General features: G+C 47.9%; 1 protein-coding gene across 1 annotated transcript in view; it reads left to right on the forward strand.

The window, feature by feature from the left end:
* Window positions 1-17,620: 17,620 nt before the first annotated feature.
* LOC138681001 (T-cell differentiation antigen CD6-like) overlaps window positions 17,621-27,058 on the forward strand; it is a 361,581-nt gene continuing 352,143 nt past the window's right edge. Inside the window, exon 1 of the mRNA XM_069768182.1 lies at window positions 17,621-17,706. Coding sequence (XP_069624283.1) covers window positions 17,637-17,706 — 70 coding nt within the window. The 5' untranslated portion in view covers window positions 17,621-17,636. The remainder of the gene's footprint in view (window positions 17,707-27,058) is intronic.

Raw genomic sequence — 27,058 nt, forward strand, 5'->3', positions numbered from 1 at the left:
ATGACTGTCGAAGAGCAGACGTGTCTGAGTACCAATTAGCCAGATGGACAACCCTGGCTGCTGCATTAAAGATGGACTGGAGAGGGGAAGTAAAGTGAGGGGGAGGCCAATTAACCCCTTTCTGACATTGGACGGGATAGTACGCCTGAGGTCAGATCCCCCGCTTTGATGCGGGCTCCGGCGGTGAGCCTGCAAAGCCGGGACATGTCAGATGTTTTGTACAGCTGACATGTGCTCGCAAGAGCGGCGGATGAAATCGCGATTCAGCCGCCGCTATTAACTAGTTAAATGCCGCTGTCAAATGCTGACAGCGGCATTTAACTACCGCTTCTAGCTTCTAACCATCGGGCCGGAAATTAGCGCATTGCTGACCCCGTCATGTGATCGGGGTCAGCGATGCGTCGGCATAACAACCAGAGGTCTATTGAAGACCACTATGGTTGTTGATGCCGGCTTGCTGTGAGTGCCACCCTGTGGTCAGCGCTCATAGCAAGCCTGTTATGCAGCTACATATGCTCTATGCATCGCTCCTATATAGCAGAGCCAATCGAGTTGTACCAGATTCTTGCCTCCAATGAAGGCTATTGAAGCATGGCAACAGTTTAAAAAAAAGTTTTAAAAATATGAAAAAAATATAAAAGTTTAAATCACCCCCCTTTCGCCCCATTCAAAATAAAACAATCAAACCTACACATATTTGGTATCGCCGCATTCAGAATCACCCGATCTATCAATAAAAAAGGATTAACCTGATCGCTAAACAGCGTAGCAAGAAAAAAATTTGAAACACTAGAATTAAGTTTTTTTGGTCTCCGTGACATTTTTTTCCTGTTTTCTAGTACATGACATGCTAAAGCCAATGATTTCATTGAAAAGTACAAGTTGTCCCGCAAAAAATAAGCGCTCACGTGGCCAAATTGACAGAAAAATAAAAAAGTTATGGCTCTGGTTAGAAGGGGAGCAAAAAGCGAAAATGAAAATACCCCGAGTCATGAAGGGGTTAATAAAGCATTGCAGTAGTCCAGGTGGGAGTGGATCAGGGCGACAGTGAGGGTTTTTGTTGTTTCCATAGTGAGAAAGGGGCGAATTCTAGAAATATAATATTCTTTAGGTGTAGACGCAGGATTGGGCAAGAGATTGTATATGGGAAGTGAAGGAAAAATTGGTGTCAAACATAACACCCAGACAGCGCGCCTGTTACTGGGGCGCTATTTTGGTGTGTAATACGGTGCTTACTGCATGTGTGGGGGAATGCTCGCTTGGCATTGGGATGAAAGCACACAGGCAAGTTTTTCTCACAAAACAGTCTATGCGGTTTATTATGCACTCATAAACCGCTGTGGGCCATGTTATACATCACAGACAGTGGCATATCCAGGGGGGGGGCAGCCGGGGCGCCGACAGGGGGGCGCCAGCGAGCCGCCTAATGATGCGGCGGTCCAAGGAGGCTCCCCATCGGCGGCATTCTGCTGCCCCCACAGTCTGAGATAATCCCGTTCTCTGAGCCGGCTGTCAAATTGACAGCCGGCTCAGAGAAAGTGCTGGGCGCCGTAGTCAAATCCCAAGGTGTACAGCGACACCGCGGCTGTGCCGCTGCTGTCGCTAGTACCTTTGGCTTGCCTGGCTGTTGTGAACTGTGATCCCTTCTGACGACCGCTGAGGTGCCGCTGACCGCTGCTGACACTTCCGCATCAGTGAAGCGCCAGCAGCGGTGACATCACTCTTCACAGACACACAGAGCAGGCGAAGCACAGGCTGCTGCGTTGCAGTGTTGTTGGACGGTGGTAAGTGTGCTCCAGCTCCAACCCGCGGGGACCGGCTGGGTAATGGAGCTGAAGACACCTACCAAACTTAGATTAGAGTCTGATGTTTGATATTTAAGGGGGCTGGTTGGGTTGGGGGGTCGGTCGGCTATATGGAGCCTGCAGCCAGGATAGGGAGGGAGCAGGGGCCAGGGGCAATGGTAGTAAATTGTATGTGTATATAAGTGAGAGGTGCTGTGTGTGTGTTGTGCGTGTGTGTATATAAGTGAGAGGTTCTGTGTGTGTGTTGTGCGTGTGTGTATATAAGTGAGAGGTGCTGTGTGTGTGTTGTACGTGTGTGTATATAGGTGAGAGGTGCTGTGTGTGTGTTGTGTGTGCGTGCATGCGTAGAGCTGCGGGTGAATGTGCAGAGATGTAAATGGTTTTGTGTGTGCGTACGGGGAGGAGAGGTGAGGGCAATGATGGGGAGAGTGCAATAATTGGGATGGAGGGGGAGGAGGAGATGATGGATGTGGTGGAATGGGCAATGATGGGGTGGGGGGAGGAAATGATGGAGGTGGTGGAATGGGTAATGATGGGGAGAGGCAATGATGGAGGGGGAAATTGGAATGGGCAAAGATGGTGGTGGGGGAGAAGGAAATCATGGAGGTGGTGGAAAGGGCAATAATGAGGGGGGAATAAATGATGGAGGTGGTATAATGGACAAGGATGGTGGTGGTGGAAAGCACACTGATGATATTGGAGGGGGAGAAAATGATGGAGGTGGTCGAATGGGCAAGTATGGTGATGTGATGGCGGCGGAAAGGACAATGATGATGGTGGTGGAAAGGGCCAAGATGGGGATAGTGGGGGAAGAGAAAATGCTGGGTATGGTGGAAAAGGCAAAGGAGGAAATGATGGAGGTGGTGGAATGGGCAATGATAGGAGTGCTGGGGAAGGAGGAAATGATGGAGGTTGTGGAATGGGAGGTTGTGGAATGAGAAGGGGGGAATAGTGTGATGAGACAGTATGGGGGTTGAAAAATGAGTGGGCACAGAATAGAAACTGAGCAGTGGGGGCGTAGCATGGGGGGACAGTGTAAGGGCACAACCAGGAGCGGATAGTATACCAAGGAGGGGGGGTCTGATAAGAGAGTACAGTATAAATACTGGGCCCTATAGGGGGACACAGTATGAGAGGACAGTGTGAAGAGGGGGCTGGTATGGAAAGGAGAGGTCAGTGTGAAGAGCGTGTACCATAAGAGGGACAGTGTGGGGGTCATATTTTGTGCAGACAATATAGTGAGGGGCAATGTTTTATACAGGAGCATTATAATGACACTTGTATCTTTAAAGGGACACTGTCACCTGAATTTGGAGGGAACAATCTTCAGCCATGGAGGCGGGGTTTTGGGGTTTTTGATTCACCCTTTCCTTACATGCTGGCTGCAATATTGGATTGAAGTTCATTCTCTGTCCTCCATAGTACACGCCTGCGCAAGGCAAGATTGCCTTGTGCAGGCATGTACTACGGAGGACAGAGAATGAACTTCAATCCAATATTGCAGCCAGCGGGTAAGGAAAGGGTGAATCAAACACCCGAAAACCCCGCCTCCATGGCTGAAGATTGTTCCCTCCGAATCCAGGTGACAGTGTCCCTTTAAAGAAGGTGGAAGGTGAAGAGCATGTAGCCATGTTACATATTCTGTCGATTTACACCTCTGCTGTTGTGAATTCCGCTCTTGGGCTCCCTCCGGTGATTGTAAGTAGCATTTTTGTGAGTTCTGCTCTCGGGCTCCCTCCTGTGGTTTTGAGTGGTATGGCTGCTTCTTGGATTTAGCTTCAGCAGCTGTTTTCACTGATCGTCTTTCTGGCTCGGCTATATTAGTCTGGCCTTATCCCTCATTCAAAGCCAGTTGTCAATTGTTCCTGCCTGGAGTCATTGCTCTTAGGATTTTCCTGACACTCTGACCAGTTCAGCAAAAGCTAAGTCCTTGCTTGTCCTTTTGCAGTTCACTTGTTGTGGACTTTGTTGTTCAGCACTTTCTATGTTTTGTTCTTTTGTCCAGCTTATCAGTATGGATCTATTCAGCTAGGCTGGAAGCTCTGGGCAGCAGAGTTTGCCCTCCACACCTTTAGTCAGGTGTGGAGATTTTTTGCATTCCTCTGCGGTGGACTTTTTCTAGTTTTTATTACTGACCGCACAGCGTTCTGTCCTGTACTATTTCTATCTAGCTAGAAGTGGCCTCCTGTGCTTAATCTTGTTTCACACTACGTCTGTCATTTCCTTCTCCTCTCACAGTCATTACTTGTGGGGGCTAATCTATCCTTTGGGGATTTTCTCTGAGGCAAGATAGTTTTCCTGCTATCTTTAGGGGTAGTTAGCGCTTAGGCTGTGACGAGATGCCTAGGCAGAGTTAGGAGCATTCCACGGCTACTTCTAGTGTTGTGTCGAGCTTAGGGACTGCGGTTAGTATAGTTACCACCTGCTCAGAGCTAGTCGCATGTTGCTCCTTAATCACCAGACCATAACACTCTGCACTCTCAGTCGAGGTCACCATGACCCTGGTGGAATGGGCCTTCGGGTTCTCAGGAACCGGCATCTTAGTAGAGGTGTATGCTGGGCTAATGGCGTCCCTAATCCATCTAGCTATAGTATCCCTTGAAACCTTAAGACATAGTAACATAGTAAGGCCGAAAAAAGACATTTGTCCATCCAGTTCAGCCTATATTCCATCATAATAAATCCCCAGATCTACGTCCTTCTACAGAACCTAATAATTGTATGATACAATATTGTTCTGCTCCAGGAAGACATCCAGGCCTCTCTTGAACCCCTCGACTGAGTTCGCCATCACCACCTTCCTCAGGCAAGCAATTCCAGATTCTCACTGCCCTAACAGTAAAGAATCCTCTTCTATGTTGGTGGAAAAACCTTCTCTCCTCCAGACGCAAAGAATGCCCCCTTGTGCCCATCACCTTCCTTGGTATAAACAGATGCTCAGCGAGATATTTGTATTGTCCCCTTATATACTTATACATGGTTATTAGATCGCCCCTCAGTCGTCTTTTTTCTAGACTAAATAATCCTAATTTCGCTAATCTATCTGGGTATTGTAGTTCTCCCATCCCCTTTATTAATTTTGTTGCCCTCCTTTGTACTCTCTCTAGTTCCATTATATCCTTCCTGAGCACCGGTGCCCAAAACTGGACACAGTACTCCATGTGCGGTCTAACTAGGGATTTGTACAGAGGCAGTATAATGCTCTCATCATGTGTATCCAGACCTCTTTTAATGCACCCCATGATCCTGTTTGCCTTGACAGCTGCTGCCTGGCACTGGCTGCTCCAGGTAAGTTTATCATTAAGGCAAATAGTAAATTGAATGTTGCGGCAGCAAGTACTTATAACCTCTGCATGTGTGCAATTGGGTCTGATGTATGGCAGTTGTAAATGTTACAATGGCACTAACCATATAATGCATCACACACAAACACCCGGCAACATGTGAAATGTTAGTGGAAAAGTAAAGGGATTAATTACCCATAGGTGTCCAAAGTGGCCCGTCTGGATCCTGGAACAGTACCCAAGTACTAAATCGGCCCCCGAGTGGCCCCGCCCACCAAATCGCCCCCCCCCCCCCCCGAGTGGCCCCGCCCACCAAATCAGACCCAGAGTAGCCCTGCCCACCAAATCGGACCCCGAGTGGCCCCGCCCGCCAAATCACCCCCCCCGAGGTGCCTCGACCACCAAATTGGCCCCCGAGGTGCCCCACCCACCAAATCGGCCCCCGAGGTGCCCCGCCCACCAAATCGGCCCCTGAGGTGCCCCCTCACCAAATCGGCCCCAGAGGTGCTCCCCTCACCAAATCGGCCTCCGAGGTGCTCCCCTCACCAAATCGGCCCCCAAGGTGCCTCGCCCACCAAATCGGACCCAGAGTGGCCCCGCCCACCAAATCGGACCCCAGAGTGGCCCCACCCACCAAATCGGTCCTCAAGTGGCCCGCCCACTAAATCGGACCCCGAGTGGCCCAGGCCACCAAATCGGACCCCGAGTGGCCCCGCCCACCAAATCATGACCCAGAGTGGCCCCGCCCACCAAATCGTACCCGGAGTTGCCCCGCCCACCAAATCGGACCCCGAGTGACCCCGCCCACCAATTCTGACCCAGAGTGACCCCGCACACCAAATCAGACCCAGAGTGACCCCGCCCACCAAATCGGACCCAGAGTGGCCCCGCCCACCAAATCGGACCCAGAGTGGGCCCCGCTTACCAAATCGGACCCCAGAGTGGCCCTGCCCACCAAATCGGACCCCGAGTGGCCCCGCCCACCAAATCGGACCCCAGTGGCCCCGCCCACCAAATCGGACCCGAGTGGCCCCGCCCACCAAATCGGACCCCGAGTGGCCCTGCCCACCAAATCATGACCCAGAGTGGCCCCGCCCACCAAATCTGACCCCAAGTGGCCCCACCCACCAAATCGGACCCTGAGTGGCCCCGCCCACCAAATCGGACCCCGAGTGGCCCCGCCCACCAAATCGGACCCCGAGTGGCCCCGCCCACCAAATCGGACCCCGAGTGACCCCGCCCACCAAATCGGACCCTGAGTGACCCCGCCCACCAAATTTGACCCTGAGTGACCCCGCCCACCAAATCTATCCCTGACTGGCTCTGCCCACCAAATCGGACCCAGAGTGACCCCACCCACCAAATCGGACCCAGAGTGACCCCGCCCACCAAATCGGACCCAGAGTGACCCCGCCCACCAAATCGGACCCAGAGTGACCCCACCCACCAAATCGGACCCTGAGTGACCCCGCCCACCAAATCTATCCCTGATTGGCTCTGTCCACCAAATCAGACCCAGAGTGACCCCGCCCACCAAATCGGACCCAGGGTGACCCCGCCCACCAAATCGGACCCAGAGTGGCCCCACCCACCAAATCGGCCCCTGAGGGGCCCCGCCCACCAAATCGGCCCCTGAGGGGCCCCGCCCACCAAATCGGCCCCAGAGTGGCCTCGCCCACCAAATCGGCCCCCGAGTGGCCCCGCCCACCAAATTGGCATCTGAGGGGCCCCGCCCACCAAATCGGCCCGAGGGGCCCCACCCACCAAATCAGACCCAGAGTGGCCCCACCCACCAAATCAGCCCCTGAGGGGCCCCGCCCACCAAATCGGCCCCTGAGGGGCCCCGCCCACCAAATCGGCAACAGAGTGGCCTCACCCACCAAATCAGACCCAGAGTGGGCCCGCCCACCAAATCGGCATCTGAGGGGCCCCATCCACCAAATCGGCCCCTGAGGGGCCCCGTCCACCAAATTGGACCCAGAATGACCCCACCCACCAAATCAGCACCTGAGGTGCTCTGCCCACCAAATCGGACCCTGAGTGGCTCCGCCCACCAAATCGGACCCAGAGTGACCCCGCTTACATTTTCTGAAGATCAAAAAAAGGGGATGGGAGAACTACAATACCCAGATAGATTAGCGAAATTAGGATTATTTAGTCTAGAAAAAAGACGACTGAGGGGCGATCTAATAACCATGTATAAGTATATAAGGGGACAATACAAATATCTCGCTGAGGATCTGTTTATACCAAGGAAGGTGACGGGCACAAGGGGGCATTCTTTGCGTCTGGAGGAGAGAAGGTTTTTCCACCAACATAGAAGAGGATTCTTTACTGTTAGGGCAGTGAGAATCTGGAATTGCTTGCCTGAGGAGGTGGTGATGGCGAACTCAGTCGAGGGGTTCAAGAGAGGCCTGGATGTCTTCCTGGAGCAGAACAATATTGTATCATACAATTATTAGGTTCTGTAGAAGGACGTAGATCTGGGTATTTATTTATTATGATGGAATATAGGCTGAACTGGATGGACAAATGTCTTTTTTCGGCCTTACTAACTATGTTACTATGTTACTATGTAAAATAAAATGGGCCCTAGGAGGTGCAAGTGGCCTCAGCAGGTCCCCAGGGGTTAAGCTCAACCCTGAGGGGCTACAACTACCAAACCAGTGCCTGAGGGGCACCCAAGTGTGAAAGTCTTGCAGGGGCAGCCCGGGCACCATTCCAAAGCACTATCTGTAGTTCCTTCAGGAAATACCCATCTAGTTATTTTTGTTATTCATAGTGCCCTCTTTTATGACAAAGTCTCTCTTGCTAGATATAAAATGACAATTGATGTAGGAGTCAGTGACCAGACTACTAGTCCATCAGCTCCTCCTTAAGAAAATAAACTTTCCCATGCTCCATCAGCCATCATTGCACTATACAGCTAACAAGACAGGACGGTATGTAATAAAAAACAGGGTTCTATAAAATTCAATATGTAAGGGACGGTACTGTAGATAACAAGAGAGGGCACTGTATAATAAGGGATGACAATATACAGTACAGACCAAAAATTAGGACACATCTTCTCATTTAAAGTTTTTTTGTATTTTCATGACTATGAAAATTGTACATTCACACTGAAGGCATCAAAACTATGAATTGACACATGTGGAATTATATACTTAACAAAAAAGTGTGAAACAACTGAAAATATGTCTTATATTCTGGGTTCTTCAAAGAAGCCACCTTTTGCTTTGATGACTGCTCTGCACACTCTTGGCATTCTCTTGATCAGCATCAAGAGGTAGTCGCCGGGAATGGTTTTCACTTCACAGGTGTACCCTGTCAGGTTTAATAAGCCTTATAAATGGGGTTGGGACCATCAGTTGTGTTGTGCAGAAGTCTGGTGGATACACAGCTGATAGTCCTACTGAATACACTGTTATAATTTATATTATGGCAAGAAAAAAGTAGCTAAGTAAAGAAAAACGAGTGGTCATCATTACTTTAAGAAATGAAGGTCAGTCAGTCCGAAAAATTGGGCAAACTTTGAAATTGTCCCCAAGTGCAGTGGCAAAAACCATCAAGCGCTACAAAGAAACTGGCTCACATGAGGATCGCCCCAGGAAAGGAAGACTAAGAGTCACCTCTCCTTCTGAGGATAAGTTTATCCGAGTCACCAGCCTCAGAAATCGCAGGTTAACAGCAGCTCAGATTAGAGACCAGGTCAATGCCACACAGAGGTCTAGCAGCAGACACATCTCTACAACAACTGTTAAGAGGAGACTTTGTGCAGCAGGCCTTCATGGTAAAATAGCTGCTAGGAAACCACTGCTAAGGACAGGCAACAAGCAGAAGAGACTTGTTTGGGCTAAAGAACACAAGGAATGGACATTAGACCAGTGGAAATCTGTGCTGGTCTGATGAGTCCAAATTTGAGATCTTTGGTTCGAACCACCGCGTCTTTGTGCGACGCAGAAAAGGTAAATGGATGGACTCTACATGCCTGGTTACCATCGTGAAGCATGGAGGAGGAGGTGTGATGGTGTGAGGGGGCTTTGCTGGTGACAATATTGAAGACATACTGAACCAGCATGGCTACCACAGCATCTTGCAGCGGCATGCTATTCCATCCGATTTGCGTTTAGTTGGACCATCATTTATTTTTCAACAGGACAATGACCCCAAACACACCTCCAAGCTGTGTAAGGGCTATTTGACCAAAGAGGAGAGTGATGGGTGCTACGCCAGATGACCTGGCCTCCACAGTCACCAGACCTGAACCCAATCGAGATGGTTTGGGGTGAGCTGGACCGCAGAGTGAAGGCAAAAGGGCCAACAAGTTGTAAACATCTCTGGGAACTCCTTCAAGATTGTTGGAAGACCATTCCCGGTGACTACCTCTTGAAGACCATCAAGAGAGTGCCAAGAGTGTGCAAAGCAGTTGGATCGCCCCGTCAGGGCAGCGGGGTACTCAGTACCGGGTCCTTCGGTTCACAGGGGGATGTCACGGTGGCTGACCCGGTCCATGACCCTGGGACATCAGTGTAAAAGGGAAAGGTCTTTAAAGGGATAGAGTTTGTGTTCATGATGCCACCTGTGGTATTCGGTCAGGGTGACCGACGCTGCTTAGGGGTCCGCTGGGGTGGTGTTATGGCAGCTAGATGGTATACCTTCCCGCAGGTGAAGTGTATCCCCAGGGCTTCCCAGGGTGTAGATGGTGAATGGTGAGAGGCGCAGAGAAGAACGAGGACACAAGGCTGCAGTCTCTTTACCTTTTACTGAAGGCTTCAGCATCCACAGTCCAGGGCACCTGAACACAGGGCAGGAAGAGTCCAGCCGGTTTGGAGGCAAACCCAGAGTCCCCTTATCCAGGTGGAAATCAGTAGCCTTCCTTTGCGCTGCAGTGTTGTAGTCCCTTACTGCTAAGCTTCTCATAAGGTCCTCACAACTGTTGAAGATGTTACAGATGTCTCCCTCTCCGTCACTCAGATGGATAGGACAAACCCGTATGACTGGTGGCTTGAGGCAGTTTATAGGGACTCCAGCACACCCCGGCCTCTGAGAGGTGCCACCGTGCCTCCTGGGTATAAGTGCAGACAGGTAACTTGCAATTAGCTGTCCTGCCAGTCTCTGAAGTAAAGCGTAGAGATCCTTACTCCCTCAGTATTCTGGCTATTGGATTTCTGTGCCTCAGAAGGAAGCAGCCTGCTCCTAGCTGATCTCCCTCTGTTATCCTCTTCTTTGCTCTGCTTTCCTTCATTCCTTCACGCTTGCTACAATATGTTCTGCTTTCTATGTCTCTTCCCAGGAACTGTGGCAATTCAGGCCACAGGGCTCCTATGCTTCCTCTCCCTCTGTCTTCCTGACAGGAACTGAACCCTTTCCCTCCAGATCAGGATGTTCTTATAGGGGAGTTCACCTTAAACAGGCTTAGAGCTCCCCCTTCTGGTGTGGAGTGTGAACATGTTGCATGCATTGTGTTACCTGACAAAGAGTTCTCCTTCATTGCCTCCAAACGTAACATCACTCCACCCTAGAGGAAAATGACATTACTGCAACGACCAGGACCCTGGGGCGCTGCACAGTCATCAAAGCAAAAGGTGGCTACTTTGAAGAACCTAGAATATAAGACATAATTTCAGTTGTTTAACACTTTTTGTTAAGTATATAATTCCACGTGTCAATTTATAGTTTTGATGCCTTCAGTGTGATTTTACAGTTTTCATAGTCATGAAAATACAGAAAAATCTTTAAATGAGAAGGTGTGTCCAAACTTTTGGTCTGTACTGTACATATTAAAGGAGACTATGTAAGTTATACATGTGTGTGTGTGGCTATATATATATATATATATATATATATATATATATATAGCTTTGACACCGTAAAAGGAGGGGGGCCCAGACACATTTCCTGCACAGGGGCCCCAAGCTCTCTATGTCCGCCCCTGCTCCCCTCTATTACTTTGCCAGTGACTTTGTCACAGGCTGTACTGAGGTTCAGAGTCTCCCAGGGCCCAGTACTAAAGAAGGACTGTGTCACGATTCCACCACTGACAATGTCCTAAGAACGCTGTGAATGACAGCTCTGCCACCCTATGGAATGAAGTGATGGCTGATCTGTCAGGATTGGGAGTCCTACCTCTACTACGCAATCTGAGGCTGACGTGCACGTATTGTGATTGGGTGATTGATGGCTGACAAGTCCTCTATCCTTAGTGATTATAGGGCTATTTAGCACTAGGACAATTGTCAGTCCTTTGCCAATTGTAGCTTTTCTCAAGTGGTAGGTGTCTGCACTGTGCTCTGAGTGGTACCCTTATCACCATTGCTGACCTTGGATTTACCTTTTGACCATCTGGTTGACTTTGTCTGAAGTCACAATAAGGCTGCCATCACACTATCAGTATTTGGTCAGTATTTTACTTCAGTATTTGTAGCCAAAACCAGGAGTGGAACAATTAGAGGAAAAGTATAATAGAACCATCTGCACCACTTCTGCATCTCATCACCCACTCCTGGTTTTGGCTACAAATACTGATGTAAAATACTGACCAAATACTGCTAGTGTGACGGCAGCCTAAGGCTACGTTCACATTTGCGTTGTGTGCCGCTGCGTCGGCGACTCAACACACAACGCAAATAAAAACGCACCAAAACGCACGCAAAAACGCTGCGTTTTGCGACGCATGCGTCGTTTTTTGCCGAAATTTGGACGCAAGAAAAATGCAACTTGTTGCGTTTTCTGCACCCGACGCTTGCGGCGGAAAAAAAAGGCATGCGTCGGACAACGCAGCACAACGCATGTCCATGCATCCCCCATGTTAAATATAGGGGCGCATGACGCATGCATCGCCGCTGCGTCGCCCGACGCAAACACGCAAAACGCTAATGTGAACGTAGCCTAAGTGGTATCAGGAAGGTAGCGGATCAAAACGGTTATCTTATAATGTGGCACAAAGCGGTATCTGTGGGCAAGGTACTCGTGTCTTGTGCCTCGGAACGTTACATGAAGGTCGCGGTCCTTGCTGGGTGTGTGGACTTGTATTGATGGGGCCCTATACCCATGCAGGCTGCTTGTAACTGATGACTTGGGTTGTCCAGAACCAGGTGTCTGCCAGTTAAATGAGGGAGACCACGAGTAAAAAGTTTATTTTTGACTGAACGATAACTTGGTAGGGAATATAAACACTAGGTAGCGGGTACACAACTTGATGAACTCTTCCTTTACAATGGAGCATTTTTACCACACACAGTTTTACTTCCTTCCTCTTCACTCGCTTATCCTCTCTCTTCAATGTTCCCCTCTACTTTACCACAACCCAGCTCAGTACTTCAGTCCAGTCTGTAAGAATCTTATTATCAACCCGCGGTTTTGAATTTTCTTCCCCTCTAGGGAACTATATTGCCAGTATGGCCCGGACTTGTCCCTTCTGTCTCTGACTCTCTGTAACTCCCGCCTGTGGCTCTTGTTTCATCTACTCACTATGTCCGTTCAGTGAACTACAAACTCTAGGCCTAGGTTTCCTGACCACGGACCCGTCTCTGACCGATTGCTCTGTTCCTTCAGTCACTTCCCTTCTACTTCTCTGCTCAGGATCTCACTATCCTCTGTCTCTATCTCCTCTCTCGTTAGGGTCACCCACATCATGCGGCACTGCTAACATTAGACCCTAGGTCTTCTCTACGCACACTGGGCCCTTTCTAACTCTCTACCATGAAACTGTCTCTTTAGGTTAGCAACTCCTACTCTGGGCTAGTTCCAACCGTTAACTCTTGCTTTCCCTACTGTTTAACAGCACACATCATTAGCGTATAGCACAATTCACATTGAAGAACAAATGTTATTGTAGAGGGGAAATGTGGGTAATATGTCCATCTCCTTAATACCTGACAAAAGCTTAGAATTTTCCCTTTGTCTAATTACGACCCCTCTTGTTACTAACCCCAGACCTCTTGACTATCCTGCCTCATGGTAAGTCCGTGAGTATGTCACGTTGTGTAGTGACTAGCTACAGTCTCTGACGACGCTCTTTGGGAACCCCAGTACAGTTTCAAGCACAGAGTGTCCTCTGGCCCAATTCCTTGGAGCTTTTGACTTTCCTTGTGTGGCACCCCTGAGGGTCCAGTCGCCACAGAGGTACTGCACCTCAGCCAGAGGGGTGGTACCCCACTCTCGGGTAAGGAGGGGGCACTACTTGGTACCCGCACACTAGCATCCAACACCACTCCAGGCCTGGGGATCTGGACGGACCCTATTTAGGGAGGGCCCCAACTCAGACTGGAGGGGGAACTAGGTAGAGCGTGTGGGTGGAGGAAGTAGATAAAGGTAGAGTGACAGTTAGGAGTGAGGTAGTTGTCATGGAAACAGGAGGGAGGAGTTAGTGAGTGGGACGAGTGAGGAATTAGAGAGGAGCCACGGAGTGAAAGGAGCTTGAGAGAGAAGGGGTCCTAGGGGCCAGGAAAGTGAAGAATCCACCCGTGGCACCCGAATCCACACCGACCGTAGTGGAGGGACCTGGTCGCAGTGGGGACCGGCCCCAGACTAGTGGAGAAACTGTAGGACTCAGCTAGCCAACCAGAGGCTGTGGTGTCTGTATGTACCACAGCCAAATCTACACACATTTGCTAAAAAGGCAGCCACATCGAGTCAAGGGGACCAGGAGGACGTCGTCTGACAGGACCTGAGGCTGCTGGATTGGGAAACTGTGTGTAAGGCGCAGGGCAGGAGAGCACGAACCAGCGGAGGGAGAGACGACCCAGAAAGGTACACAAGAAGGGGGTCCCAGAAAAGTGCACCCCAGACTACCTGAGAGCTGGCTGGACCACAGACCCGGAGGACACAGCACCCGGCTGGTGATCATAACCTGGAAACTGAGAGTAAAGTGTGAAGACTGCACCCTGCTGTGTCCTCAGAATTATTTTCTGCATCACCTGCCAGTACTGCGACAGTACCCATTGTCTAATCTACACTATATCTGCCCTGGGGCCCCACTCTACCCGTGGAGAGCTGAAACACCCTTGCTGCGTCACCATCGGCCCCTGTGGACCTTACTCGCAGCGTTGGCCAACCCTTGCCAAACACCACGGGTGGCGTCATGATTCAATCCCATAAAAATGTTCCCCTTGCATAATTTTTATTGCACGCCTAGGGCCACGGAGTTGGGTCATGGCCCCATGACTTCCCCAAATAAACTGTCCGACCCGGTTCAGAGTACCCCACAGCCCTGGTGGGCGTTGCACTTGTGCTGAGGTACAAAATGATTTTATGGCCAAGGTCTAGGAAGCTATAGCTGCTCTTTGTATGTACTGTGGTGCAGTGACCAATGTTACAGCCAGGGGGCGCTGCGTGTGCACTTCAAGATGCACTTGGAGGCATAATTGTGATGAGACAAAGTCCGACAGAATTGTAGATGGCCGGTATGTGTGTCGCAGAGGAGGACACTCTGCGCTGTCAGTCTGAAGTTGTGTTGTGGTCTGGGACCTGTAATCCCACATGTAAAAGTGTAGTTCTAATGGGAGACTGGCAGGGCTAGTTATGAGAGATGGGTGGGTCAAACTAGCCACACACACACCCACACTCCCACCCAAGGGAGTGGTTACGGGTATGTAATGTGACCAGGGTGTGGGTCACAAGGTTCCTGTGTTTGGATCTGAATGGTCTAAGTGCAAGGCCCTGGAAGCCTGTGTTGGAAGTCCTGGGGATAGGATCCCTGAATAGCACATGGTTGGGTTTTGGCACTGAGTGGACGGTCAGTGTTGGAGGCTCCTGGGAGTGGAGACATCCTGGAAGCACTGTGAGACCGTCGACCTGGACAGTCCGTGTTGAGGACCTGGGACTGACGTGGAGTCAACCTGTGGAGCAGGAACTCCTGAGAGGTAACCCCTGGCATGGAGAAAAGAACTGTGCGCTAACACATGACAGTTGCTGAACTGTGCAGTCACCTGGTGACTGGAGAGATAAGGCATGCCCATTGAATGATTTGTAAAGCCACACGTGTTGAAGCAATGGACAAGGTGTAAGCTGGTCATGTGTAACCTGGCTTACGGTGCGGTTCATGAGAAATAAATAAACCATATGGACTGATTAGTGTGAGACATCGTGCCTGAATCCCATGCCAAGCGAGTGTCCCCCAAGACACGTAGTAAGGGAAACGCTACAGTATGGCTACACATAATTTCCTATGGCCTAGTAACATTATCAGCCATCTATTTCTTGTACATGGCGCTCTAGGGTGCACACAGTCTCCTATGGCTCAGTATCAGGGGGCTGTATATATTCCTTGCACATAGGTTATATGTGGCGTCCAGTGCAATCCAGTACTAGGGAGCTATAGACGTCCCTTGTATCTGAGGCTGAAATAGATATTCGTAGCTCCAAAGTTTTGATACTGAAGCTGCAAAATATAAAAACAAACTTGTGTCAGTATTTTTTGGTCTTAGAAACTTTTTGTCGGATGTTTCTATGATTTATGTCAGTAAACATTTCAGAAGTTTTTACACTTTTCCTGACCAAATCCATTAATTTTCTGTAAAACCTCAATATTCCCGGCAGTGTTGCCCCTTATTCTCCAGACTTCTGCCCTTATCACTAGCAGCTGGATATCGGCTTCAGATCCTGACTGATGGCCACCCCTTCTTTTCTCATCAGAACCCATAGTTATCACAATTTCTGTTTGTCGTTTTTTGAGGATTGACCACAGGTTCAATACGGGACTGATGTATGGGATATTTCCGACTGTGGACCCAAAATGTCAATGTATTGTTCCTCGAGGCACTTAGTTCTCACTTTGCCTTATGACACGGTCTCCATCATGGGGAGGAAGAAGCATCACCACATTATCCTGGGTGACGGGAGAATTTGTTCTCAGAGGAGGTTTGGATCCTGGTCTTTATTCAATGGATGTGTGCAGCGCCCCAGAGTCCTGGTTGTTGCAGTAATGTTGCTCTGCCACTAAGGGGAGTGATGTTATGTCTGATTGCACTAAAGGAGTTCACCTGACCAGGTATCACAGTCACACATTACACTTCACACTCCGGCCACCAGGGGGAGCAAAGGCTCTATGTACTAGGCCACTCCTCACACTCTGGTAAAACTGTGGGTTGGATAGGAAGTTAGTCTGAAAGCAGCCTGGGAGAGCTCCAGGGAGGGCCTGTCAGGGGTGGGTTCCTGGCAGGTACCTAGCAGAAAGGACAGAACGTGACGGAGCAGCGCCTGCACTACCTTGCGGCGGCATCCTAAGGAAGGACACGAAGCAAAGTATAGTGTGGAAAAGTGAGAAACGGGATCAGAGTACGAAGGAGATAGAACCAGTAGGAGTCGTACCCCGAGATCGGCAACATCCTACTGAGGCGCGTAGCCGGTGGCCGGAACACTGAGGAAGTAACAGACTTCAAGCATTACTTCAGCAGCAGGACAGTTGATTACAGGTTGGCTGTCTACCTTAAATCACCGAAGCAGACATAGGAGGCAAACGTGGAGAGGGGTGTCTCTAGGGTCCCAGAATAGCTCCGAGCCTACCCGTCATATGGGTGCGTCCTAGCCAGATAAACTGGGGGACGGAGAAGAGAAAGAACAGATACGAAAGTTGTGAGGACTATCCTGTGGTGCTCAGCAGGGAAGGACTACAACACACAGGCGCTAGTGGTAGGCACTGATTTCCACCTGCAAAGGAAACTCTGGATGTGCCTTCGGACCGGCCGGACTCAGCCAGCCCTGTTAACAGTGCTCTGGATTGCGGATCCTGAAGTCTTCAGTAAAGAGGTAAAGAGACTGCAACCCTACGTCCTCGTTATTAACTGCGCCTCACATCATCACCACCTACACTACTGGGAAGCCCTGGGGATATACTTCACCTGTGGGAAGGTATACCAACTAGCTGCCATAACACCACCCCAGTGGGCCCCAAGCAGCGTCGGTCACCCTGACCGATTACCACAGGTGGCGTCACGAACCCTTGACAAACTTGCATCACTTTTCATTGGACGCCCCTTGGTCCAGCCACCGTGACAACCCCAGAACCGAGGCAGAGAGGACCGGTACCGAGTAACCCGCGGCCCTGCGTCTGAAGGCGCTCCATGTGTTCTTAGTCATAATTGTGAGTGAGCCCCCGCTATAGATGAGAAGCCCCCGGACATTGTGAGTGAGCCCTGACCATATTTACTGCTGGCAGACGCTGGACTCATGGCAGTGCTTTCTTCTCTGGGACATCTAGTAGAATGATTAGACTGTTTGGAAACTCCATGCGGACTGCCGATGGCTTAGCAGCTGTGCTACAGCATGTTATAGAGTGTGTGCTTCTTTTTGTACCGGTACTAATCTACAGATCAAGGTCACTATGACTTTGAAGCAATCACCTCAGATCATGGAGTGTAGATCATACAAAACAACTTCTCTCCACCTACATCTTTGCTCGCTGAGACAAATGGTGCACTTCCTTTATGAAATATACCACAAAGTCATCCTCCTCCTGTTACATTTATTGGCATGTCAGGTGCAAGTGTTTCCTGCACGGTAACCACTTAAGAAGCAGCGAGAAGGAGCTATCGGCAGAAGAACGATGGCTAAGACCTTGCGCACATTCTGCATTTATATGCTTTGTTTCTCCTCAGCAGTTCCTGAAGATATCGGTAAGTAATATTCTCATTAACGAACGCTACAAATGAGGAGTATAACTAGAATTATTTTATGTACTCGACACATTCTGTGTACCGCAAAACTGCCTATGTCACAGCCATATACAGTTATATGAAAAAGTTTGGGCACCCCTATTAATCTTAAGCTTAATGTTTTATAAAAATTGTTTTTTTTGCAACAGCTATTTCAGTGTCATATTATCTTTCAAACCAAGAAAAATTATCTTTGAACCAAGAAAAATTATCTTTCACAATTGGTGCAGAATCCAACCAGAGGAGCAGCACTTTTAGACCTAATACTATCTAATAGACCTGACAGAATAACAAATCTGCAGGTGGTCGGGCATCTAGGAAATAGCGACCACAATATTGTACAGTTTCACCTGTCTTTCACTAGGGGGACTTGTCAGGGAGTCACAAAAACACTGAACTTTAGGAAGGCAAAGTTTGAACAGCTTAGAGATGCCCTTAATCTGGTAGACTGGGACAATATCCTCAGAAATGAGAATACAGATAATAAATGGGAAATGTTTAAGAACATCCTAAATAGGCAGTGTAAGCGGTTTATAACTTGTGGGAATAAACGGACTAGAAATAGGAAAAACCCAATGTGGCTAAACAAAGAAGTAAGACAGGCAATTAACAGTAAAAAGAAAGCATTTGCACTACTAAAGCAGGATGGCACCATTGAAGCTCTAAAAAACTATAGGGAGAAAAATAATTTATCTAAAAAACTAATTAAAGCTGCCAAAAAGGAAACAGAGAAGCACATTGCTAAGGAGAGTAAAACTAATCCCAAACTGTTCTTCAACTATATCAATAGTAAAAGAATAAAAACTGAAAATGTAGGCCCCTTAAAAAATAGTGAGGAAAGAATGGTTGTAGATGACGAGGAAAAAGCTAACATATTAAACACCTTCTTCTCCACGGTATTCACGGTGGAAAATGAAATGCTAGGTGAAATCCCAAGAAACAATGAAAACCCTATATTAAGGGTCCCCAATCTAACCCAAGAAGAGGTGCGAAACCGGCTAAATAAGATTAAAATAGATAAATCTCCGGGTCCGGATGGCATACACCCACGAGTACTAAGAGAACTAAGTAATGTAATAGATAAACCATTATTTCTTATTTTTAGGGACTCTATAGCGACGGGGTCTGTTCCGCAGGACTGGTGCATAGCAAATGTGGTGCCAATATTCAAAAAGGGCTCTAAAAGTGACCCTGGAAATTATAGGCCAGTAAGTCTAACCTCTATTGTTGGTAAAATATTTGAAGGGTTTCTGAGGGATGTTATTCTGGATTATCTCAATGAGAATAACTGTTTAACTCCATATCAGCATGGGTTTATGAGAAATCGCTCCTGTCAAACCAATCTAATCAGTTTTTATGAAGAGGTAAGCTATAGGCTGGACCACGGTGAGTCATTGGACGTGGTATATCTCGATTTTTCCAAAGCGTTTGATACCGTGCCGCACAAGAGGTTGGTACACAAAATGAGAATGCTTGGTCTGGGGGAAAATGTGTGTAAATGGGTTAGTAACTGGCTTAGTGATAGAAAGCAGAGGGTGGTTATAAATGGTATAGTCTCTAACTGGGTCGCTGTGACCAGTGGGGTACCGCAGGGGTCAGTATTGGGACCTGTTCTCTTCAACATATTCATTAATGATCTGGTAGAAGGTTTACACAGTAAAATATCGATATTTGCAGATGATACAAAACTATGTAAAGCAGTTAATACAAGAGAAGATAGTATTCTGCTACAGATGGATCTGGATAAGTTGGAAACTTGGGCTGAAAGGTGGCAGATGAGGTTTAACAATGATAAATGTAAGGTTATACACATGGGAAGAGGGAATCAATATCACCATTACACACTGAACGGGAAACCACTGGGTAAATCTGACAGGGAGAAGGACTTGGGGATCCTAGTTAATGATAAACTTACCTGGAGCAGCCAGTGCCAGGCAGCAGCTGCCAAGGCAAACAGGATCATGGGGTGCATTAAAAGAGGTCTGGATACACATGATGAGAGCATTATACTGCCTCTGTACAAATCCCTAGTTAGACCGCACATGGAGTACTGTGTCCAGTTTTGGGCACCGGTGCTCAGGAAGGATATAATGGAACTAGAGAGAGTACAAAGGAGGGCAACAAAATTAATAAAGGGGATGGGAGAACTACAATACCCAGATAGATTAGCGAAATTAGGATTATTTAGTCTAGAAAAAAGACGACTGAGGGGCGATCTAATAACCATGTATAAGTATATAAGGGGACAATACAAATATCTCGCTGAGGATCTGTTTATACCAAGGAAGGTGACGGGCACAAGGGGGCATTCTTTGCGTCTGGAGGAGAGAAGGTTTTTCCACCAACATAGAAGAGGATTCTTTACTGTTAGGGCAGTGAGAATCTGGAATTGCTTGCCTGAGGAGGTGGTGATGGCGAACTCAGTCGAGGGGTTCAAGAGAGGCCTGGATGTCTTCCTGGAGCAGAACAATATTGTATCATACAATTATTAGGTTCTGTAAAAGGACGTAGATCTGGGGATTTATTATGACGGAATATAGGCTGAACTGGATGGACAAATGTCTTTTTTCGGCCTTACTAACTATGTTACTATGTTATGTTACTATGTAAGAGAGGCCTGGATGTCTTCCTGGAGCAGAACAATATTGTATAATACAATTATTAGGTTCTGTAGAAGGACGTAGATCTGGGGATTTATTATGATGGAATATAGGCTGAACTGGATGGACAAATGTCTTTTTTCGGCCTTACTAACTATGTTACTATGTTACTATATATCTAATAACTGTTGGACACAGTAATGTTTCTGCCTTGAAATGAGGTTTGTTGTACTAACAGAAAATGTGCAATCTGCATTCAAACAAAATTTGACAGGTGCATAAGTATGGGCACCCCACCAGAAAAGTGACATTAATATTTAGTAGATCCTCCTTTTGCAAAAATAACAGCCTCTAGTCGCTTCCTGTAGCTTTTAATGAGTTCCTGAATTCTGGATGATGGTATTTTTGACCATTCCTCTTTACAAAACAATTCCAGTTCAGTTAAGTTTGATGGTCGCCGAGCATGGACAGCCCTCTTCAAATGATCCCACAGATGTTCAATGATATTCAGTTCTGGGGACTGGGATGGCCATTCCAGAACAGTGTAATTGTTCCTCTGCATGAATGTCTGAGTAGATTTGGAGCGGTGTTTTGGATCATTGTCTTGCTGAAAGATCCATCCCCTGCGTAACTTCAACTTTGTCACTGATTCATGAACATTGTTGTCAAGAATCTGCTGATACTGAGAGGAATCCATGTGTTGTGAATTCTGTGGCAGAGCTACCTCCTGTAGTCACAAGTGGTACTTCGGCTGATTCTCTCTGTGAGCTTCCGTTGGTGGAGGAAAGTGGTACTGCGGCTTCTGAGTTTCCTTCCTCAGGTGATGTGGTGAAGTCGTTAGGTGCTGTTCTATTTAACTCCACCTAGTGCTTTGATCCTGGCCTCCAGTCAATGTTCTAGTATTGGACCTGTTTCCTCCTGGATTGTTCCTGTGGCCTGCTGCTCTGCATAGCTAAGTTCCGCTATGCTATTTTGTTTGCTGTTTTTTTCTGTCCAGCTTTATCTCTTTGTTTTTTTCCTGCTTGCTGGAAGCTCTGGGACGCAGAGGGTGTACCTTCGGGCCGTTAGTTCGGTACGGAGGGTCTTTTTGCCCCCTTTGCGTGGTTTTTGTAGGGTTTTGTGTTGACCGCAAAGTTACCTTTCCTATCCTCGCTCTGTTCAGAAAGTCGGGCCTCACTTTGCTAAATCTATTTCATCTCTACGTTTGTCTTTTCATCTTAACTCACAGTCATTATATGTGGGGGCTGCCTTTTCCTTTGGGGTATTTCTCTGAGGCAAGGTAGGCTTATTTTCTATCTTCAGGCTAGCTAGTTTCTCAGGCTGTGCCGAGTTGCATAGGGAGCGTTAGGCGCAATCCACGGCTGCCTCTAGTGTGGTTGGAGAGGATTAGGGATTGCGGTCTACAGAGTTTCCACGTCTCAGAGCTCGTTCTATGTTTTTGGGTTATTGTCAGATCACTGTATGTGCTCTGACTTCTATGTCCATTGTGGTTCTGAATTACCTAATCATAACAGTACAGGAAGCCAAAAGTACTAATGATTCTCATTAGAGGGAAAAAAGAAGTTCTGAGACCATTTTTTTTTCTTTGCACTGTGTTTTGCCTTTTTTTTCCCCTAGACATTTGGGTGGTTCAGGACACAGGTGTAGCGATGGACATTAAAGGTCTGTCTTCATGTGTGGATCAGCTCACGGCAAGAGTACAAAATATTCAAGACTTTGTGGTTCAGAATTCTATGTTAGAACCGAGAATTCCTATTCCTGATTTGTTTTTTGGAGATAGAACTAAATTTCTGAGTTTCAAAAATAATTGTAAACTATTTCTGGCTTTGAAACCTCGCTCCTCTGGTGACCCAGTTCAACAAGTTAGGATCATTATTTCTTTTTTACGTGGCGACCCTCAGGACTGGGCATTTTCTCTTGCGTCAGGAGATCCTGCATTAAGTAATATCGATGCGTTTTTCCTGGCGCTCGGATTGCTGTACGATGAACCTAATTCAGTGGATCAGGCAGAGAAAAAATTGCTGGCTCTGTGTCAGGGTCAGGATGAGATAGAGGTATATTGTCAGAAATTTAGAAAGTGGTCCGTACTCACTCAATGGAATGAAGGTGCGCTCGCAGCTATTTTCAGAAAAGGTCTCTCTGAAGCCCTTAAGGATGTCATGGTGGGATTTCCTATGCCTGCTGGTCTGAATGAGTCTATGTCTTTGGCCATTCAGATCGGTCGACGCTTGCGTGAGCGTAAATCTGTGCACCATTTGGCGGTATTACCTGAGCTTAAAACTGAGCCTATGCAGTGCGATAGGACTTTGACCAGAGTTGAACGGCAAGAACACAGACGTCTGAATGGGCTGTGTTTCTACTGTGGTGATTCCACTCATGCTATCTCTGATTGTCCTAAGCGCACTAAGCAGTTCGCTAGGTCTGCCACCATTGGTACGGTACAGTCAAAATTTCTTCTGTCCGTTACCTTGATCTGCTCTTTGTCATCGTATTCTGTCATGGCATTTGAGGATTCAGGCGCTGCCCTGAATTTGATGGACTTGGAGTATGCTAGGCGTTGTGGGTTTTTCTTGGAGCCCTTGCAATGTCCTATTCCATTGAGAGGAATTGATGCTACGCCTTTGGCCAAGAATAAGCCTCAGTACTGGACCCAGCTGACCATGTGCATGGCTCCTGCACATCAGGAGGTTATTCGCTTTCTGGTGTTGCATAATCTGCATGATGTGGTCGTGTTGGGGTTGCCATGGCTACAAGTCCATAACCCAGTATTAGATTGGAAATCAATGTCTGTGTCCAGCTGGGGTTGTCAGGGGGTACATGGTGATGTCCCATATCTGTCTATTTCGTCATCCACCCCTTCTGAGGTTCCAGAGTTCTTGTCTGATTACCGGGATGTATTTGATGAGCCCAAGTCCGATACCCTACCTCCGCATAGGGATTGTGATTGTGCTATCGATTTGATTCCTGGTAGTAAATTCCCAAAAGGTCGACTGTTTAATTTATCTGTGCCTGAGCACGCCGCTATGCGGAGTTATGTGAAGGAGTCCTTGGAGAAGGGGCATATTCGCCCGTCATCGTCGCCATTAGGAGCAGGGTTCTTTTTTGTAGCCAAGAAGGATGGTTCACTGAGACCTTGTATAGACTACCGCCTTCTAAATAAGATGACGGTTAAATTTCAGTACCCCTTGCCGTTGTTATCTGATTTGTTTGCTCGGATTAAGGGGGCTAGTTGGTTCACCAAGATAGATCTTCGTGGTGCGTATAATCTTGTGCGTATTAAGCGAGGTGATGAATGGAAAACTGCATTTAATACGCCCGAGGGCCATTTTGAGTATCTAGTAATGCCATTCGGACTTGCCAATGCTCCATCAGTGTTTCAGTCCTTTATGCATGACATCTTCCGAGAGTACCTGGATAAATTCCTGATTGTGTACTTGGATGACATTTTGATCTTCTCGGATGATTGGGAGTCTCATGTGAAGCAGGTCAGAATGGTGTTTCAGGTCCTGCGTGCTAATTCTTTGTTTGTGAAGGGATCAAAGTGTCTCTTTGGTGTTCAGAAGGTTTCATTTTTGGGGTTCATCTTTTCCCCTTCTACTATCGAGATGGACCCTGTTAAGGTCCAAGCCATCCATGATTGGACTCAGCCGACATCTCTGAAAAGTCTGCAAAAGTTCCTGGGCTTTGCTAATTTTTATCGTCGCTTCATCTGCAATTTTTCTAGTATTGCTAAACCATTGACCGATTTGACCAAGAAGGGTGCTGATGTGGTCAATTGGTCTTCTGCTGCTGTGGAAGCTTTTCAAGAGTTGAAGCGTCGTTTTTCTTCTGCCCCTGTGTTGTGTCAACCAGATGTTTCGCTTCCGTTCCAGGTCGAGGTTGATGCTTCTGAGATTGGAGCAGGGGCTGTTTTGTCGCAGAGAAGTTCTGATTGCTCGGTGATGAAACCATGCGCCTTCTTTTCCAGGAAGTTTTCGCCTGCTGAGCAAAATTATGATGTGGGCAATCGAGAGTTGCTGGCCATGAAGTGGGCATTCGAGGAGTGGCGTCATTGGCTTGAAGGAGCTAAGCATCGCGTGGTGGTCTTGACTGATCATAAGAACTTGACTTATCTCGAGTCTGCCAAGCGGTTGAATCCTAGACAGGCTCGTTGGTCGCTGTTTTTTGCCCGTTTTGACTTTGTGATTTCGTACCTTCCGGGCTCTAAAAATGTGAAGGCGGATGCTCTGTCTAGGAGTTTTGTGCCCGACTCTCCGGGTTTATCTGAGCCGACGGGTATCCTCAAAGAGGGAGTAATTGTGTCTGCCATCTCCCCTGATTTGCGGCGGGTGCTGCAAAAATTTCAGGCTAATAAACCTGATCGTTGCCCAGCGGAGAAACTGTTTGTCCCTGATAGGTGGACGAATAAAGTTATCTCTGAGGTTCATTGTTCGGTGTTGGCTGGTCATCCTGGAATCTTTGGTACCAGAGAGTTAGTGGCTAGATCCTTTTGGTGGCCATCTCTGTCGCGGGATGTGCGTACTTTTGTGCAGTCCTGTGGGATTTGTGCTCGGGCTAAGCCCTGCTGTTCTCGTGCCAGTGGGTTGCTTTTGCCCTTGACGGTCCCGAAGAGGCCTTGGACACATATCTCTATGGATTTTATTTCAGATCTTCCCGTCTCTCAAAAGATGTCAGTCATTTGGGTGGTCTGTGATCGCTTCTCTAAGATGGTCCATTTGGTACCCTTGTCTAAATTACCTTCCTCCTCTGATTTGGTGCCATTGTTCTTCCAGCATGTGGTTCGTTTACATGGCATTCCAGAGAATATCGTTTCTGACAGAGGTTCCCAGTTTGTTTCGAGGTTTTGGCGAGCCTTTTGTGGTAGGATGGGCATTGACTTGTCTTTTTCCTCGGCTTTCCATCCTCAGACTAATGGCCAGACCGAACGAACCAATCAGACCTTGGAAACATATCTGAGATGCTTTGTTTCTGCCGATCAGGATGACTGGGTGTCCTTTTTGCCTTTGGCTGAGTTCGCCCTTAATAATCGGGCCAGCTCGGCTACCTTGGTTTCGCCGTTTTTCTGCAACTCTGGGTTCCATCCTCGTTTCTCTTCAGGGCAGGTTGAGTCTTCGGACTGTCCTGGTGTGGATACTGTGGTGGACAGGTTGCAGCAGATTTGGACTCATGTAGTGGACAATTTGACCTTGTCCCAGGAGAAGGCTCAACGTTTCGCTAATCGCAGACGCTGTGTGGGTTCCCGACTTCGTGTTGGGGATTTGGTTTGGTTATCTTCTCGTCATATTCCTATGAAGGTTTCCTCTCCTAAGTTTAAACCTCGTTTCATTGGTCCGTATAGGATTTCTGAGGTTCTTAATCCTGTGTCTTTTCGTCTGACCCTTCCAGATTCTTTTTCCATACATAACGTATTCCATAGGTCATTGTTGCGGAGATACGTGGCACCTATGGTTCCATCTGTTGATCCTCCTGCCCCGGTTTTGGTGGAGGGGGAGTTGGAGTATATTGTGGAGAAGATTTTGGATTCTCGTGTTTCAAGAAGGAAACTCCAGTATCTGGTTAAGTGGAAGGGTTATGCTCAGGAAGATAATTCCTGGGTCTTTGCCTCTGATGTCCATGCTCCCGATCTTGTTCGTGCCTTTCATATGGCTCATCCTGGTCGTCCTGGGGGCTCTGGTGAGGGTTCGGTGAACCCTCCTCAAGTGGGGGGTACTGTTGAGAATTCTGTGGCAGAGCTACCTCCTGTGGTCACAAGTGGTACTTCGGCTGATTCTCTCTGTGAGCTTCCGTTGGTGGAGGAAAGTGGTACTGCGGCTTCTGAGTTTCCTTCCTCAGGTGATGTGGTGAAGTCGTTAGGTGCTGTTCTATTTAACTCCACCTAGAGCTTTGATCCTGGCCTCCAGTCAATGTTCTAGTATTGGACCTGTTTCCTCCTGGATCGTTCCTGTGGCCTGCTGCTCTGCATAGCTAAGTTCCGCTTTGCTATTTTGTTTGCTGTTTTTTTCTGTCCAGCTTGTCTCTTTGTTTTTTCCTGCTTGCTGGAAGCTCTGGGACGCAGAGGGTGTACCTCCGGGCCGTTAGTTCGGTACGGAGGGTCTTTTTGCCCCCTTTGCGTGGTTTTTGTAGGGTTTTGTGTTGACCGTAAAGTTACCTTTCCTATCCTCGCTCTGTTCAGAAAGTCGGGCCTCACTTTGCTAAATCTATTTCATCTCTACGTTTGTCTTTTCATCTTAACTCACAGTCATTATATGTGGGGGCTGCCTTTTCCTTTGGGGTATTTCTCTGAGGCAAGGTAGGCTTATTTTCTATCTTCAGGCTAGCTAGTTTCTCAGGGTGTGCCGAGTTGCACAGGGAGCGTTAGGCGCAATCCACGGCTGCCTCTAGTGTGGTTGGAGAGGATTAGGAATTGCGGTCAGCAGAGTTTCCACGTCTCAGAGCTCGTTCTATGTTTTTGGGTTATTGTCAGGTCACTGTATGTGCTCTGACCTCTATGTCCATTGTGGTACTGAATTACCTTATCATAATATCCATGCATCCCTCAACTTTAACAAGATTCCCGGTGCCGGCATTGGCCACACAGCCCCAAAGGATGATGGAACCTCTACCAAATTTTACTGTGGGTAGCAAGTGTTTTTCTTGGAATGCTGTGTTTTTGCCGCCATGCATAACGCCTTTTTGTATGACCAAACAACTCAATCTTGTTTCATCAGACCTTC

Source organism: Ranitomeya imitator, chromosome 5, assembly GCF_032444005.1.
Source record: "Ranitomeya imitator isolate aRanImi1 chromosome 5, aRanImi1.pri, whole genome shotgun sequence".
NCBI classification, from domain to species: domain Eukaryota; kingdom Metazoa; phylum Chordata; class Amphibia; order Anura; family Dendrobatidae; genus Ranitomeya; species Ranitomeya imitator.